This window comes from Mustelus asterias, chromosome 7, assembly GCF_964213995.1.
Source record: "Mustelus asterias chromosome 7, sMusAst1.hap1.1, whole genome shotgun sequence".
NCBI lineage: Eukaryota > Metazoa > Chordata > Chondrichthyes > Carcharhiniformes > Triakidae > Mustelus > Mustelus asterias.
In genome coordinates, this window is record NC_135807.1 from 128,915,678 (window position 1) to 128,933,934 (window position 18,257).

Below are 18,257 nucleotides of genomic sequence, written 5' to 3' on the forward strand. Positions count from 1 at the left end.
GGCAGCAGGGAAGAAGCTGTTCTTGAGCCGGTTGGTACGTGACCTCAGACTTTTGTATCTTTTTCCCGACAGAAGAAGGTGGAAGAGAGTATGTCCGGGGTGTGTGGCTTCTTGATTATGCTGGCTGCTTTTCCGAGGCAGCGGGAAGTGTAGACAGAGTCAATGGATGGGAGGCTGGTTAATGTAATGGATTGGGCTACATTCACAACCCTTTGTAGTTTGTCTTGGGCAGAGCAGGAACCATACCAAGCTTTGATACAACCAGAAAGAATGCTTTCTATGGTGCATCTGTAAAGGTTGGTGGGAGTTGTAGCTGACATGCCAAATTTCCTTAGCCTCCTGAGAAAGTAGAGGCGTTGGTCGGCTTTCTTAACTAGAGTGTTGACATGGGGTATTACTCCAAGGTAATTGGGCAGGAATTCATCAAATAAGTAATTGGTATCAATGATTCCAGCTACTTCTCAACAACTTCCGTTTTAGATGTTCCTGGACTCCGAGGGGCTCACCCATCCCTCTCTTGTAGGGCTGTGCTGAATCCACTTTGACCACATGTTTCAGTAATTTGTTCTAGAAGTCAGTGACTCTCCAGTAAGACATTTCTGCGATCCAGTTTAACTTTCTTTGTGTGTTGGTGTCCCACCTTCAGCGTGCCCTTCCTTATTCGATACCCTTTTGTGAGTGTCATTGGCTGGACCAGTATTTGTTGCCCATCTCTAGTTGCCCTTGAACTGAGTGTCTTGCTCGGCCACTTCAGAGGGCAGCTGAGAGTCAATCACATTGCTGTGGCTCTGGAGTCACATGTGGGACAGACCGGGTAAGGTTGGCAGATTTCCTTCCCTAAAGGACATTAGTGAACCCGATGGGGTTTTTACAACAATCGACAATGGTTTTGTGATCATCATTGGCCTTTTTATAATTCCAGATTTTTATTGGATTGAAATTGCATCATCTGCAACAGGTTGAGTACTGGGGGCCTCAGTTGCTGGTACAATGAAAATACCACTGCGCCTTTGCCTCCCTCTTATTGGGTGGGATTTTCCACGGCATATTTCCTGGCAACCTGCCAACGGCAGGATCCTCTGGTCCTGCTGATGTCTACAAGGTTCGGCATGCCCTGCACCCTCCGCTGTGGGGGGCCAGTGTCGGCAGAACCGGAAGATTTGATTTGATTTTATTATTGTCACAACTATTAACGTACAGTGAAAAGTATTGTTTCTTATGTGCCAATCAGACAAAGCATAGAGAAGGAAACAAGAGGGTGCAGAATGTAGTGTTACAGTCATAGCTAGGGTGTAGAGGAAGATCAACTTAATGCGAGATAGGTCCATTCAAAAATCTGATGGCAGCAGGGAAGAAACTGTTCTCGAGTCGGTTGGTGCGTGACCTCAGACTTTTGTATCTTTTTCCCAATGGAAAAAGGTGGAAGAGAGAATGTCCGGGGTGCATGGGGTCCTTGATTATGCTGGCTGCTTTGCTGAGGCAGCGGGAAGTGTAGACAGAGTCAATGGATGGGAGGCTGGTTTGCGTGATGGATTGAGCTACGTTCACAACCTTTTGTAGTTCCTTGCGGTCTTGGGCAGAGGAGGAGCCATATCAAGCTGTGATACAACCAGAAAGAATGCTTTCTATGGTGCATCTGTAAAAGTTGCTGAGAGTCGTGGCTGACATGCCAAATTTCCTTTAGTCTTCTGAGAAAGTAGAGGCGTTGGTGGGGCTTTCTTAACTATAGTGTCAGCATGGGGGGACCAGGACAGGTTGTTGGTGATCTGGACACCTTAAAAACTTGAAGCTCTTGATCCTTTCTACTTTGTCCCAGTTGATGTAGACAGGGGCATGTTCTCCTTTACGCTTCCTGAAGTCGATGACTATCTCCTTCGTTTTGTTGACATTGAGGGAGAGATTATCGTTGCTGCACCAGTTCACCAGATTCTCTATCTCATTCCTGTACTCTGTCTTGTCATTGATTCTGCAGACGGGAAGGGCTGGAAAATTTTGGCCATTATTTTAGACTTTTGGATGGTGGGGTTTCAATGTAGCAATGTCCCCTAATCAGCGCCTCTGATTTCTGAGAAATATCAGCGCTAAATAAATTATGGGCGGCTCTGATTAATTGCAATTTGATGGAGCTATGATGGACTGTTTTTCTCATTGTCTCTCTCTCACATAATTCAGATTCCAGTGTAGAATCATTGCTAAGAACCAAAATTAATTTCAAATTCATTCTGACACCCTGAATCTTTAAAATTCATTTTAACATAGAAACCCTACAGTGCAGAAGGAGGCCATTCGGCCCATCGAGTCTGCACCGACCACAATCCCACCCAGGCCCTACCCCCACATATTTTACCCGCTAATCCCTCTAACCTACGCATCCCAGGACTCTAAGGGACAATTTTTAACCTGGCCAATCAACCTAACCCACACATCTTTGGACTGTGGGAGGAAACCGGAGCACCCGGAGGAAACCCACGCAACACGAGGAGAATGTGCAAACTCCACACAGACAGTGACCCGAGCCGGGAATGTGGGCGTCGCTGGCTAGGCCAACATTTATTGCCCTGCCCTAGTTGCCCTTTAGAAGGTGGTGGTGAACTGCCGCCTTGAACCGCTACGGTCCCTGAGGTGTAGGTACACCCACAGTGCTTTTAGGGAGGGAGTGCCAGTATTTGACCCAGCGACAGTGGAGGAATGGCGATATATTTCCAAGTCGGGATGGTGAGTGGCTTAAATAGGAAACAAAAGAGAGGTTTGCATTTATATAGTGCCTCATGACCACAAGATGTCCCACTTGACAGCCAATGAAATACTTTTGAAATGTGATCGCGGTTGCAATGTAGGAAACGTGGGAGCCAATTGCCGCACAGCAAGCTCCCACAAAAAGATAATGACCAGATAATCTGTCTTTGTGATGTCGATTAGGGGATGAGTGTTGGCCAGGACACCTGGTTGAACTCCCCTGCTCGCAGTTAAAATTCTCATCCAAAATGGTGCACCTCCAACAGTGCCACACCCCCTCAGTACTGCACTGGGAGTGCCAGCGTCAATCTTTGCATCCATTTCTGAAATGAGCCTTGAACCCCACTACCTTCTGAGATGAATGTGTTACCAACTGAGATATTTTAGACAAAAAAAATTATTCATATTCATAAATATTTCCCCCCTGCCTCCATCAAGATTTACTAACCCCAATCAGTCAATTGAGTAACTGGATAATTAATACTGCAATCACTTAGTCTATCCCTAATTTGTGCACACAGTGCCTCATCTTGAATCCTTGCCTTGAGGAGCTGGTGAAATTTTGTGCCACTTAATTGCCAAATTGCACCCAATTTGCTTTAATTCCTTCCTTCAGTCAGTAATTCTTAAGAATAACAACATCCTCAATGCTCAAAGCTCCACCCTCCCTTCTGTCTTTGAAAGCAATCAAGAAAGCCAGCTCCTGTAGGCCTTTTGGTTGCTTTCCAAAGTTAACACCTCCACCTCTCCTTGTGCGTTTTAAAACTGCAGACACTTGCTTTACTCTGACTCAAGCAGGTGTCTCACTCAGATCCCCAAATTTCTTTTTTCGTTCATTCTTGGGATGTGGGTGTCGCTGGCCAAGCCAGCATTTATTCATAGAATCCCAACAGTGCAGAAGGAAGCCATTCAGCCCATTGAGTCTGCACCGACCACAATCCCACCCAGGCCCTATCCCCTTAATCCCACATATTTACCCTGCTAATCCCTTGACACTATGGTCAATTTAGTATGGCCAATCAACTTAACCCGCGCATCCTTGGTATGTGGGAGGAAACCGGAAGAAACCCACGCAGACACGGGGAGAACGTGCAAACTCCGCACAGACAGTGACCCGAAGCTGGGATTGAACCTGGGTCCCTGGCGCTGAGATAGCAGTGCTGACCACAATTTCAGGAGGTGGTGGTGAGCCACCACAGTCCATGTGGTGAAGGTTAATTTAATGGAGCGGTTTGTAACAACCGAATGGTTTGCTAAGCTATTTCAGAGAAGAGTTGAGTCACCCGCCTTGCAGTGCATCTGGAATCACGTATAGGCCAGACTGGGTGAGGAACGAGATGTCCTTCCCTAAATAATAGATTCTTACAACAAATTTGGTAGTTACGTTATCACTATTAAATGATTCTCGGTTCCTTATAAACGTAATTTGACTTCCTCAACTGGCTTGGTGGGTTTTGAACTCATAAACTTGATTAATGGTCTGGAACACTTTGGACAAGTGGTTGGCATGGTGGCACAGTGGTTAACACTGTTGTCTCTCAGCGCCAGGGACCAGGTTCAATTCTGACCTCGGGTCACTGTCTGTATGGAGTTTGCACATTCTCCCCATGTCTGCGTGGGTTTCCTCCGGGTGCTCCGGTTTCCTCCCACAGTCACAAAGATGTGCCGGTTAGGTGGATTGGCCATGCTGAATGCTCAGGGTTATGGAGATGAGGTAAGGGGTGGTGGGCCTGGGTGAGATGCTCTGTCAGAGAGTTGGTGCAAACTCTATTGTGCTCGATGCCATTGGGAGAAGCTCTGGAACTTTCTAGGGCAGAGCGTGCGTCCGGCCTTCCTGGTTTGTGTATGGAGGGAGTTGAATATTTTCCCAGTGATAGAGAGGGAAAGATTGGCTTTGTTGATATTGATTCAATTGCCGGCACGGCATAGGTGAGACATTTGGTAAGCATCTGGCACTCATCAATTGTGGGTGAAGATCAAAAATACCATTTAGTTTTGGTGATGGGTGTTTTTGTCGTAAATTTCTATCCAAAAAGAATTTGGAGTTTATTTTTGGAAATCTGACTGTGTGGTGAAGTGTGAAAACCTTTGCGGTTTTATTCAGGAGTGTTCTGAGACTCAAAAGTTCACTACTTTTTTTTTCTCCCCTCCCCTTTGGCAGGGACAGCGATTTGTTCCTGTTGGATACTCGGGTGGTTTGGGCCTCGGAAGAAGGCTGGCAGGTTTTTGACATCACAGCCACGAGCAACCTATGGGTGATGAGCCCACAGCACAACCTGGGACTCCAGCTGCATGTATACACCATGGATGGTGGGTAGACATGAGCATTTCTGTTGCTTACAAACGGAGGGTCAACTTCCCTGTGTTGCCTGCCTCATTGCTTTTAAGTTTAAGCGTTAACTGTCGCACAAAGTAATATTGTGAAGTTGTGCAAGTTAAAATGAGAGTGACGTCTCCTTTCCTACTATTAATATCCCCCTTAATAGCTAAATCTGTATTTGAGAATCCCTACAGTGCAGAAGGAGGCCATTTGGCCCATCAAGTCTGCACCAACACAATCTCACCCAGGCCCCCTCCACGTAATCCCATGTATTTACCCTGCTCGTCCCCCTGACATTATGGGGCAATTTAGCATGATCAATCAATCTAACCCACACACCTTTGGACTGTGGGAGGAAACTGGAGCACCTGGAGGAAACCCTCGCAGACACGGGGAGAACGTGCAGACTCCACACAGACGGCTGACCCAAGGCCGAAGCGAATCCGGGTCCCTGGCGTTGTGAGGCAGCAGTGCTAACCACTGTGCCATCCAGTGTGCAGGAATAAACTCAGCAGGTCTGGCAGCATCTTTGGAGTGAGAAACAGAATCGTAGGATTATACAGTGCGGAAGAGGCCCTTCGGCCCATCGAGTCTGCACCGACACGCAAGAGACACCTGATCTCTCACCTAATTCCATTTACCAGCACTTGGCCCACAACCTTGAATGTTAAGACGTGCCAAGTGCTCATCCAGGTACTTTTTAAAGGATATGAGGCATCCCGCCTCCACCACCCTCCCAGGCAGCGCATTCCAGACTGTCACCACCCTCTGTCAACACATCCTCCCGAAACCTCCTGCCCCTCACCTCAAATCCAACGTGGGTCCACTTTGGTATGCCAAAGTGTTGGATTCCCAAACCTGCCGTGTCTTCCCAACGCCTTTCCTGTTGTGTTTTTTTTAATATAAATTTCTGAAAAACGGTATTCCTTGGGAATTAAGTTGAATCAAATCTGCCTCTTTGAGTCCAGTCAATTAATTTTTGTCACCCCTATGGCACAGTGGTTGGCACTGCTGCCTCAGTGCTGGGGACCTGGGTTCAATTCTGGCCTCGGGTGACTGTGCGGAGTCTGCACGTTCTCCCCATGTCTCTGTGGGTTTCCTCCGGGTGCTCTGGTTTCCTCCCACAATCCAAAGATGTGCGGATTAGGTGGATTGGCTGTGCTAAATTGCCCCTCAGTGTCAGGGGGATTAGGAAGGTAAATACATGGGGTTACCAGGAATAGGACCTGGGTGGGATTGTTGTCGGTGCAGACTCGATGGGCCAAATGGCCACCTTCTGCACTGTAGACTCTATGACCTACTTCGGTAATAATTCCCGTCTTAGGGAGTAAATGTTTTTTATCAATTGATTTCCTCTTGGATTATTGTAAGGAGGGGTTTGAGGAGAAACCCTTTAGCTGTGGCAAGATTATCGAGTGAGCTATAAAATGTGCATATGCAGGAAATTTGTATATCCAGGAACTTGGCAGAGTGCATGTTCCTTTATGAATAGTAGTGACTTGTCTTCCAAAGCTGTTTTGTATGATAGTATCATGTTTTCTTTTTCCATCCCATCTGTATTTACAGTGCTGCAGATGTAATCTTTTCTCTTGACAGTGCTGCGTCTGTTTCCAGCATGCAACCATTCTGTTATTTTTAGTTGGCTTTTGGCAGGTTTTTATCTCTGCTGAAGCTCGCGAGCTTGACCGTTCTTCCTGACGCGAATGCAGGAAATATTCCTTTCGGGATCCTCTGGTTCCTTCCTGTGGATTACAACTTTTGCCCCCCTGCAGGTTTAATCGGCAGAATCGAAGCAATTCATAAAAGGGGAAATGACGGAGTGAAGGAGTTAGCTGCCGACCTGGCCTGGGTCTGCCGGTCCACAATAGGGATGGGGTTCAAACGGGGAAGGGATCGGACACCATCTTTTCACGACCACATTGGAGTGAATCCCAATATTTTGCCATTGGATTCTGAACAGCCGAACACTCTTCATAAAGCTTAACTGCAAAGGGGAAGGGAGCCATTTTTCCTGGGGCAGCAAGGTGGCACAATGGTTAGCACTGCTGCCTCACAGCAACAGGGACCCAGATTCGATTCCTGGCTTGGGTCACTATGTGGAGTCTGTACGTTCTCCCCATGTCTGCGTGGGTTTCCTCCGGGTGCTCCCACAGTCCCAATGATGTGCTGGTTAGGTGCATTGGCCATGCTAAATTCTCCCTCGGTGAACCCAAACAGGCACTGGAGTGTGGCGACTAGGGGACTTTCACAGTAACTTCTTTGCAATGTTAATGTAAGACTATTTGTGATGATCAAAAATGCTTGAAGGTTATTTATTATCTCGATTAAGGTTCCTCACCAGTCCTAAATATTTTATCTGGACAAATACAAGATAAGAAGTCAATTATATGGAGTACCCCCTGCCCTCACCCTGCAATCCCCCAACCCCAGCTCTCCTTTATCCTTATCTAGGTCAGGTAACATTTTGGTAGTAATGATCTGACCAAGGACACGCCCTATGCTTGTGTCTCCATGTCTCCTTTTCTGTCGCTCAGCAAGGTCTCCCGTTTTCTGTTCCACTGAACATGGATATGGATATACCAAATGGTTTCCCACGGCGTTCCTCCTGTGCACTTAAAGGAAAGGCAAAGCTTCTTCCTGACAAAATCTGTAAGCAGTCATTGTCTTCCTGAGGCTCTGGCTCTTCCGCCATTGCTGCTGGGAATTTGCTGGTTCTGCGCCGTTGGCCATTGCTCACAGAAGCACGGGGCCAGTACCTGGGCCTGGGGTGACTCTCGAAAGAGCCCCCGCCCCCCCCAATCCTCCCAGGCCTCAAATGGTCCTGCTCCCCTACAAATAACATGGCACAGATCAAGAATTGACAAAGAACAATACAACACAGGATCAGGTCCTTCAGCCCTCCAAGTCTGTGCCGACACAGATGCCTCTCTAATCTAATATTTTCTTTCATCTACCTGGTCCATATCCCTCTATTCCCGCCTATTCATGTATCTATCCAGATGCCTCTTGAACGTTGTTACAGGATCTGCTTCCACCGCCGCCTCCGGTAGCGCCTTCCAGGCTTTCACCACCCTCTGTGTGGGAAAACTTATCCCTTACACCCCTTTTAAATGACCTTGGACACTGAGCTGTGTGTCGCTCAGTGGGACTTTTCTGTCTTTGTTGTTCTGATATTTGGAAGCAGTAGATTCGCCGGGTAAGGAAGTGTTGCCAGAAAACTGAGCGGATCGCAAAACCTGGTACTGAGATTCCTTCATCTGAAGGAACCAGATGCTATTGATCCAAAATCTCGTCCGTGTTTAGAATCATAGAATCCCTACAGTGCAGGAGGAGGCCATTCGGCCCATAGAGTCTGCACCGATCACAATCCCACCCAGGCCCTATCCCCATAACCCCACATGTTTACCCTGCTCGTCCCCCTGACACAAAGGGTCAATTTAGCATAGCCAATCAACCTCACCCGCATATCTTTGGCACAATGCCCAGCAGACGGGAGTGAGAGCCGTGGACCTGAAACGTAACTTATTTCCATGTAGCTGGTTGAAGGAGAAATCCGATGCTTTGATTCCATGAGGCTGGCACGTGCATTTATTGCCCTTTGGGCCGAGTCACCAATCTCTTCAAATCTTTACAGTGTGTCGGTTGTACCCGTAAGCCAGACTCTGGAGTAAATTGTCATCTTGCCCACAAGAGGCTGGCTGGCGAGATTTTGTGGGCACGGCGTGGTGCTCTGGCTTGCTCCGATGCCCCCCCCCCCGCCCCCCCACCCCTAGCCGAGGTTCGTGGTCGAAACGATGGAAAAGTCCCATTTGACACCTTCTCCGGAAATCCTCCTCACAGGATTCAGGTTCCAGTCGGTTTCAAAGCTGGCCTCCATGCTGGAGGAATGTTTACCACACGTCCGCAGGCAGCTGCCAAATGTCTGGTCGGATTGGGAAAACTCGCAGCCAAGGTTTTTCTGAGATGTATGGCGGAACGCTTTTCGAGTAGTGGGCGTGTGTGAGGAGGAGGTGTGAGCTATTGGCACAACAGTCATTCAATTGGCTCTCGCGTCCTGGCTGGTGTGAGTAAATACTGTCTCCAGAGCTTTCACCTACAGAATGGAGGTTGGTCAGGTCACGAATTAGTGCCAGACCAAAGTAGTTGGCACCTGCCATGTTCAGCCGAGCCTCCCTCCCTCCCCCTGCCACCCTCACCCAGGAGCCACACCTTGTAAACAGATGAATAACACTTGTCTTTGCACAAAGAGACCTTTACAAACTGTGTCCAAAATGGGGCCATTTTCAAGGTGAGGCGCTCATTTGAATTCGGAAGCGAGCTGCGGCCACTGGTCTCGACAGCTCCTTGGGGTCGGAAAACTTTGACGGATCAGTCAGCAGGTTGGGCCTCTCTGGCTCGTTTTAGGAAAAAAAATATTATTTTTATATAAAGAAAAACAAAAAGCAGAGTTACTTTTTGAGGATCGCTGGTCAGGCTGTTCGAGAGCTGGTACAACTGGGTCTCAGGGTGTAGCCCACATTCTGTCCACTTGCACACACCCGCACATACACATATTATGCTCTGTCTCCCACACTCTATTTCCAGATCTAACTTGCCTCCTGGAAGTCGCTGGAGACACATTTAAAGAAATGCTTTGAAACCTGAATGGGCCTTGAGGTCAAATCTGAAGTGCGCATCTGACTTTTCTTTTCCTAACTGCCCATTTTCCTGGCAAATAACCGGTGGAGTGGGCAGCACTGTGGCACAGTGGTTAGCACTGCTGCCTCACAGCGCCAGGGACCTGGGTTCAATTCCCGGCTTGGGTCACTGTCTGTGTGGAGTCTGCACGTTCTCCGTGTCTGCTTGGGTTTCCTCCCACAGTCCAAAGATGTGCTGGTTATGTGCATTGGCCACGCTAAATTCTCCCTCGGTGTACCCGAACAGGCGTCGGAGTGTGACAACTAGAGGATTTTCACAGCAACCTCATTGCGGTGTTAATGTAAGCCTTACTTGTGACTAATTAATTAACTTTAACTTTAAAATTGCTCTCCTGGCATCTTCTCAGCCAAACTCAGAATCATAGAATCCCTACACTGCAGAAAAAGGCCATTCGGCCCATTGAGCCTGCACTGACAACAATCCCCCTTAGGCCCCATCCCCGTAACCCCATGTGTTTTTTTTTTCATTGAGTCGTGGGACATGGGTGTCAAAGGCTGGCCAGCTTTTATTGAGCTTTTATTGCCCATCCCTAGTTGCTCTTGGAGGGCAGTTGAGTGTCAACCACATTGCTGTGGCTCTGGAGTCACATGTAGGCCAGACCAGATAAGGATGACAGATTTCCTTCCTAAAGGACATTAGTGAACCAAATGGTTTTCTCTGACAATGGTTTCATGGTCATCAGTAGATTCTTAATTCCAGATTTTTTTATTGAATTCAAATTTCACCATCTGCCGTGGCGGGATTTGAACCCAGGTCCCCAGAACATTAGCTGAGTTTCTGGATTAATAGTCTGGTGATAATACCACAAGCCCATCGCCTCTCCTGTCCAACCCCCTGAGATTAAGAGGCAATTTAGCGTGGCCAATCCACCCTAACTCGCACATGTTCGGAGTGAGGGGGGAAACCGGGGCACCTAGAGGAAACCCACGCAGACATGGGGAGAAGGTGTAAACTCCCCACAGCCAGGAATCAAAACTGGGTCCCTGGCACTGAGGCAGCAGTGCTCATCACTGTTCCACTGTGCCACCTTAATGGAGTGGCGTTGTGTTGTGGGAAACAGTGCTGGAAATGGGCTCGATTTAATGGCTGCAGTGATGGACCTATCTGACAGCTGGACAGCCACTGGCAACCGCACCGTGGCCGCTTGTGGAGACCCCAAACTATTTGAATCCAGTCAAGCAACGATCTGTTTGCTGTCGAGGTTACTGGGGCTTGCAGGATGAATGTCCTTACAACCCATTAAGGAGTCTTACACCACCTGACGCTCCAGACAGTTTTTTGACTCAATAGTCGAATTGGTCAAAATGGATTCATGTCCCATTTGGGTCACACAGCTGCACCTTTGGGGCGGCACAGTGGTTAGCACTGCTGCCTCACAGCGCCAGGGACCCAGGTTCAATTCCCAGCTTGGGTCACTGTCTGTGCGGAGTCTGCCTGTTCTCCCCGTGTCTGCGTGGGTTTCTTCCGTGTGCTCCAGTTTCCTCCCATGGTCCGAAAGACGTGCTGGTTAGGTGTATTGGCCATGCTAAATTCTCCCTCCGTGTACCTGAACAGGTGCTGGAGTGTGGCGACTAGGGGATTTTCACGGTATCTTCATTGCAGTGTTAATGTAAGCCTACTTGTGACTTATAAATAAACTTTAACTTTAAATAGTTTTGAGACCTGACCCTCCATCATTATATTGAGATATAAATTTCAATCAGCAGAGAGGGGAGACAGTCTCATGTCTTCGTGGCCAGATTAATAGGGTTAGCAGAGCACTGCGCATTCGGCCCAGCTTTAGGAGAAATGTTAAGAGACCGTTTGGTCTGTGGTATAAACAACCTCATGATACGGCAGGAATTACGGCTGAGACCAAAGTCTCTTCAGAAAAAACTGTGGAGATGGCCCAGGTGACTCAATGTGCTGAGCAGGACATAAGTGAGTTACAAGGCATGTCCAAGGAGGTGAACCGTTTGTGGCAGGAAGTGGTTGTTGCGAAGAACAGCCCGAGTGCAGCGCAGCAGAGTCTGAGAAGGGGGTAACAGCACCGGGGGTGGAAGCTCATTTTCAAAATGGGGGAGAACGTTCCCAAGAAGCTTGCCAATGCCGAGATTATGTATGTTATCAATGATGTGGAGATGCCGGCGTTGGACTGGATTGGGCACAGTAAGAAGTCTCACAACACCAAGTTAAAATCCAACAGGTTTATTTGGTAGCACGAGCTTTCGGAGCACTGCCCCTTCATCATCACTCCCTGATGAAGGAGCAGCGCTCCGAAAGTTGGTGATGCCAAATAAACCTGTTAGACTTTAACCTGGTGTTGTGAGACTTCTTAGTATGTTATCAATGTAATAGGAAGGGTTGCTTACAAGAGTGGTGCAGAACGAAAAGGTCTGGACAGAACTTGTGAAGAAACCCACAATGGTTAGTTTAACTCCTTTACAAAAAACTGGATGAGGAGCCTGACAAGAGACCCAAGTCGTATCCCTCAAACCAGGTCCAACTCAATAAGGTGCCTCCGAGTGAGGGAGCCTGGATGGTAAATGGTATATCTCTTAAAATGGGAGTCGACACAGGAGCCACAGCCACTCATGGGGAGCAGACATTTTGATATCATCAGAAAGGCCTCCAATCCTTGAGATTGAGTGAGTCAGGAACCGCCTTGCCTACACATACAGGTTTACCTTTCGGAGTTTCATCGGCCTATGCCATTTTCCAGCATATGATGGGAACTTCATTGTAGGGCATTCCTAACGTGGTGGTGTATCAAAGTGACGGCCTAAGTACAGGAGCCTCACCTGAGGAGCGCAGATCAAACTTACAGGAAGTTTTGTGAAGGTTTAAAGAAAGTGGGCGTCTTCAAGAGAGACGTGCACTTCCAGGCGGATGAAGTTACATATTTCTGTTTCGGGGTAGACACTAAGGGATTACATCCTTTGGATGATAAAGTTAGAGCCATTAAGGATGTTCCACAACTGAAAAACATATTGGAGTTAAAATCATTCCTGGGAATGGTGAATTATTTTGGCAGATTCTTACAAAATGTGTTGACAATCTTAACCCCACTTCATCAGTTTTTGAAGAAGTATCAGTGTTGGAAGTGGGGAGAGAAACAAAGAGGTGTTTGTCAAAGTAAAGCAGGCCTTACAGTCACCGGTACTGCGTTTTAAAAAATTCATTCTTTGGACATGGGCATTGCTGGATGGCCAGCATTTATTGCCCTTTCCGAGTTGTCCTTGGAGGGCAGTTGGGACTCAACCACATTGCTGTGGCTCTGGAGTCACAAGTAGGCCAGACCAGGTAAGGGTGGCAGATTTCCTTCCCTAAAGGACACTAGTGAACCAGATGGGTTTTTTCAACAATGCTTTCATAGTCATCAGTAGATTATAAAGGGTTTATTACCAATGATTTATATATATATGTGTATGTACAAAAATGGGTCTGATAGAACCGTGTACACATCTACTCTCCATTCTACCCTGGCTCCAAATGAGGTTCCTCCCTGACTGGGACATGCCCTCTTGCACATGATTGGCTCGGCTTCCCACGCTGCCTCTCCATTGGATCTGACCTGATCAGGTGGCCCTCAGGGATTGGCCCCTTAAAGGAGCCACTCAACCACACTCCTCCTTGGAGTCTTCATGCATTCTTGCTCAAGACCTACTTGGCCAAGGATGCATATTTGCCAGTGGCGCCCGTACCTGTAGAGCTTCACAACTGGGGCATTAGCTGACCATTCTTTCCATTTCCTTATCAATGCCCAGCCACCAAACATAACTTTGGGCGAGTGCTTTCATCCTGCTTTGTCCATGGTGTGTATTGTGCAATTCCTGTAATAAACGTAGTCTTCCTTGGGGTGGCACAATCTAACACGAGCCTCTCCACATAAGTCATCTGGACTTGAAACGTCAACTCTTTTCTCTCCCTACAGATGCTGCCAGACCTGCTGAGATTTTCCAGCATTTTCTCACTTGGTTAAATATTGATGAAACTCCTTCACTGCATAAATTACTGCCAAACGTTCTCTGTCTATCTGAGAAGACTTTTGCTCTGCATCTGATAATGTTCTCGATGCAAAGATAATTGGTCTTTCTGCTCCATCGGGCAACCTGTGGGACAAAACTGTTCCCACTCCATATGGTGATGTATCACAGGTGAATACCACTGGCTTGGTTGGATCAAACTGTACAAGCAATACAGAGGGGAGCCAACTACCTCGTGGCATTATCGTTAGACCATTAATCCAGAAACTCAGCTAATGTTCTGGGAACCTGGGTTCGAATCCCACCACGGCAGATTGTGGAATTTGAATTCAATAAAAACAAATGTCTGGAATCAAGAATCTACTGATGACCATGAAAGCAGAGTCGATTGTCGGAAAAACCTATCTGGTTGACTAATGCCCTTTAGGGAAGGAAATCTGCCGTCCTTACCTGGTCTGGCCTACATGTGACTCCAGAGCCACAGCAATGTGGTTGACTCTCAACTGCCCTCTGAACAAGGGCAATTAGGGATGGGCAATAAATGCTGGCCAGCCAGCGACGCCCATGCCCCACAAATGAATTGGAAAAAAACTTGAAGCCACAATGAGTGGCCTTCAACGTTATGAGGAGGCTCAACAAACATCCCCATCCTCAATGATGGAGGAGCCCCGCATATCTGTTCAGAAGTTAAGATTGAAGCATTCGCATCAATCTTCAACCAGAAGTATCGAGTGGATGATCCATCTCTGCCCCCTCCAGAAGTCCTCAGCATCACAGATGTGAGTCTTCAGCCAATTCAATTTACTCCGTGATATCAAGAAGTGAATGATGGCACTGGATACTGCAAAGGCAATGGGCCATGACAATATTCCATCAATAGTGCTGAAGACGTGCCTCAGAGCTTGCCACGCCCCTAGCTAAGCTGTTCTAGTACAGCTACAACACTGGCAACTACCCGACAATGTGGAACTGCCCAGGTCTGTCCTGTATGCAAGAAATGGGGTAAAAAAGCCAGTTCAACCAATTAGCGCCTCAGGAAATTGTCAGGAAAGTGATGATTGTCAGGAAAGTGATGGAAGGGGTCATCGACAGTGCTATAAAGTGGCACTTGTTCAACAACCTGCTCAGTGATGCAGTCCTGACAGGGTTACTCAGATCCTGACCTCAATACAGCCTTGGTTCAAACATGGACAAAAGGGCTGAACTCGAGGTGCGAGTGACTGCCCTCCACATCAAGGCAGCATTTGACCAAGTGTGGCATCAGGGAGCCCTAGTAAAACGAGTTGATGGGAATCGGGAGGGGTAAATTGCCCCGCTGGTTGGAGTCATACTTGGCACAAAAGAAGATGATTGTCATTGTTGGAGGTCAGTCATCTCAGTTCCAGGGCATCACTGCAGGGTGTCCTAGGCCCAACCATCTTTAGATGCGGTCTGTCCACCTTTTACACGGCACAAGTCAGGGGTTTGATGTAGCACTCCGCACTCGCCTGGATGAATGCAGCTCCAACAACATTCAAGGAGCTTGACACGGTGCAAGATAAGGCAGCCTGCTTGAGATAGGGTATATAGGAAAGACTTGTTTCCTCTAGTTTGGGGGATCAGTTAGCTATGGAGAGGAGAGAGGCAATAAAAAGCAACTGGCCGGAGCAGGAATGGTTCAAACACCATTTAGCGAAAGGGAATGAAATCCGTTTAAGAGCAGATATCTTGAATACAATAACTAAACCTTTGCTGGTTTGATATCCCACACACCCCTCTACATAATCATGTCTGCAACTTTTCATTTGAGGATATCTCGAAGTTGCAGTGCTGCATTGTCTGGTGTGTTGTTTTATTTTCGAAAATTATGTTTTGTTCATTTAAGATTTTTGAAAGTAGAATCTTGTCGGACAAATAACATTTCAGTAACACTCCCAGGGGAGGGGGGAGTGAAATTCTTTAGTGCTTAATGAGTGCAGTACAGTTCTGTAATATACATTGTGAAGACCTGAAAATGTTGTACTTGATTCAAATAAATTCTTTTGGTCTCATTGGTAAAAAAGTTTGTCAGAGCAGGCCACGTCTCTTCAAGAAATGAGAAGGCCGAGGAATATCCCAACATAGGTCTTTTTAAAAGAACGAGGTTTTGATAGCAGTAGGTGTGGATGTTTCCACTCAAGGATAAAGTCATAGAATCCCTACAGTGCAGGAGGAGGCCATTCGCCCCATTGAGTCTGCACCGATAACGATCCCACCCAGGCCCTATCCCCGTACCCCACGTATTTTACCCTTTTAATCCCCTGACACTAAGGGGCAATTTAGCATGGCCAATCCACTTAACCTGCATATCTTTGGACTGGGAGGAAACCGCAGCACCCGGAGGAAACCCACGCAGACACGGGGAGAGTGTGCAAACTCCACACAGTCAGGGCTGGAGATCATAAATACAAGACAGTTACTGAGAAATCCAGTTGGGCGTTCAGGAGAAAGTTTGGATAGCTGGAGAGTGGCGTGGGTATGTGACTCCCAGAATGGCACAGTGGTTAGCACTACTGCCTCACAGCGCCAGGGATCTGGTTTCAATTCCGGTCTCGGGTGTGGAGTTCTTCCCGTGTCTGCATGGGTTTCCTCCGGGTGCTCCGATTTCTTCCCACAGTCCCACGATGTGCAGGTTAGGTGCATTGGCCATGCTAATTGCCCCTTAGTATCCCAAGATGTATAGGTTGGATGGATTAGCCATGGAAAATGTGTGGGGTTACATGGATAGGGCGCTGTGGAGCCTTGGGTGGGATACTGTTTCGCAGAGTCCTTGCGATGGGCCAGATGGCTTCCTTCTGCAAGGTGGGCCAGTGGGCTGATGAATGGCAGATGGAGTTTAATTTAGACAAATGTGAGGTGATGCATTTTGGTAGATTGAACCAGGGCAGGACTTACTCAGTTAATGGTAGGGCGTTGGGGAGAGTTACAAAACAAAGAGATCTAGGGGTACATGTTCATAGCTCCTTGAAAGTGGAGTCACAGGTGGACAGAGTGGTGAAGAAGGCATTCGGCATGCTTCGTTTCACCGGTCAGAACATTGAATACAGGAGTTGGGACGTCTTGTTGAAGTTGTACAAGACATTGGTAAGGCCACACTTGGAATACTGTGTGCAGTTCTGGCCACCCTATTATAGAAAGAGTGCAGAAAAGATTTACTAGGATGCTACCAGGACTTGATGGTTTGGGTTATGAGGAGAGGCTGGATGGACTGGGACTTTTTTCTCTGGAGTGTAGGAGGCTGAGGGGTGATCTTGTAGAGGTCTATAAAATAATGAGGGGCACAGGTCAGCTGGATAGTCAATATCTTTTCCCAAAGGTAGAGGAGTCTAAAACTAGAGGGCATAGGTTTAAGGTGAGAGGGGAGAGATACAAAAGTGTTCAGAGGGGCAATTTGTTCACACACAAGGTGGTGAGTGTCTGGAACAAGCTGCCAGAGGTAGTAGTAGAGGCGGGTACAATTTTGTCTTTGAAAAAGCATTTAGATAGTTACATGGGTACGATGGGTATAGAGGGATATGGGCCAAATGCAGGCAATTGGGATTAGCTTAGGGGTTTAAAAAAAAGGGCGGCATGGACAAGTTGGGCTGAAGGGCCTGTTTCCATGCTGTAAACCTCTATGACTCTATTGGCAGCTTTAAAAGTGGACAAGTCTCCAGGTCCAGATGAATTGTGTCCCAGGCTGCTGTGGGAGGCAAAGGAAGAATTTTCGGCGGTTCTGACTCAAAATTTTAATTCCTATTTGGCATGGGAGAGGTGCTAGAGGACTGGAGAACAACTAATGTTGTTCTGCTATTTAAGAAGGGTTATAGAGATAAGCGTGGGAATTACAGGCCAATGAGTCTCATGTCAGTGGTAGGGGAACTATAGGAGCAAATTCTGAAGGAGCATCTATCCCCACTTGGAGAGGCAAGGTTTGATCAGAGATAGTCAGCATGGCTTCGTCCAAGGGAGGTCATGTCTAATAAATTTGATGAATCTTTTGAGGTGGTGACCAGGTATGTCGATGAGGGTAGTGCAGTTGATGTAGTCTATATAGATTTCAACAAAGACTTTGACAAGGTTTAATATAGGACACTTATAAAGAAGGCAAATGCACGTGGGATATAAGGTAATTTGATAGTGCTTCAAAATTGGCTCAGTTGTTAGAGACAGAGGTTGATGACAGAAGACTGAGTGACTGGAAGTCAGTGGCATACCACGGATCTACGTTGGGTCCCCTATTATTCGTCATTTGTAAAAACGACATAGATGACTTTGTGGGGGGTAGGATTAGTAAATTTGTGCATTATACGAAGATTGGCTGGGTGGTTAACAGTGAGGTGAAGTGTCCAGGGCCACAAGAAGATATAGACAGGATGATCAATGGGCAGATAAGTGGCAGATGAGGTGATGCACTTTGGAAGGAATAATTTGACAAGGACGTGTTCAATGAACGGCATGACACTAGGAAGTTCTGTGGAACAAAGGGACCTTGGTGTGTTTGTCCATAGATCTCTGAAGGTGAAAGGGCATGTTAGTAG

The 18,257-nt window shown here is 47.3% G+C and overlaps 1 protein-coding gene across 1 annotated transcript in view; it reads left to right on the forward strand.

Moving 5' to 3' along the window:
* The window catches only part of bmp6 (bone morphogenetic protein 6), a 124,802-nt gene that overhangs the window by 65,358 nt on the left and 41,187 nt on the right, over positions 1-18,257 (forward strand). Inside the window, exon 3 of the mRNA XM_078216821.1 lies at positions 4,898-5,046. Coding sequence (XP_078072947.1) covers positions 4,898-5,046 — 149 coding nt within the window. The remainder of the gene's footprint in view (positions 1-4,897; positions 5,047-18,257) is intronic.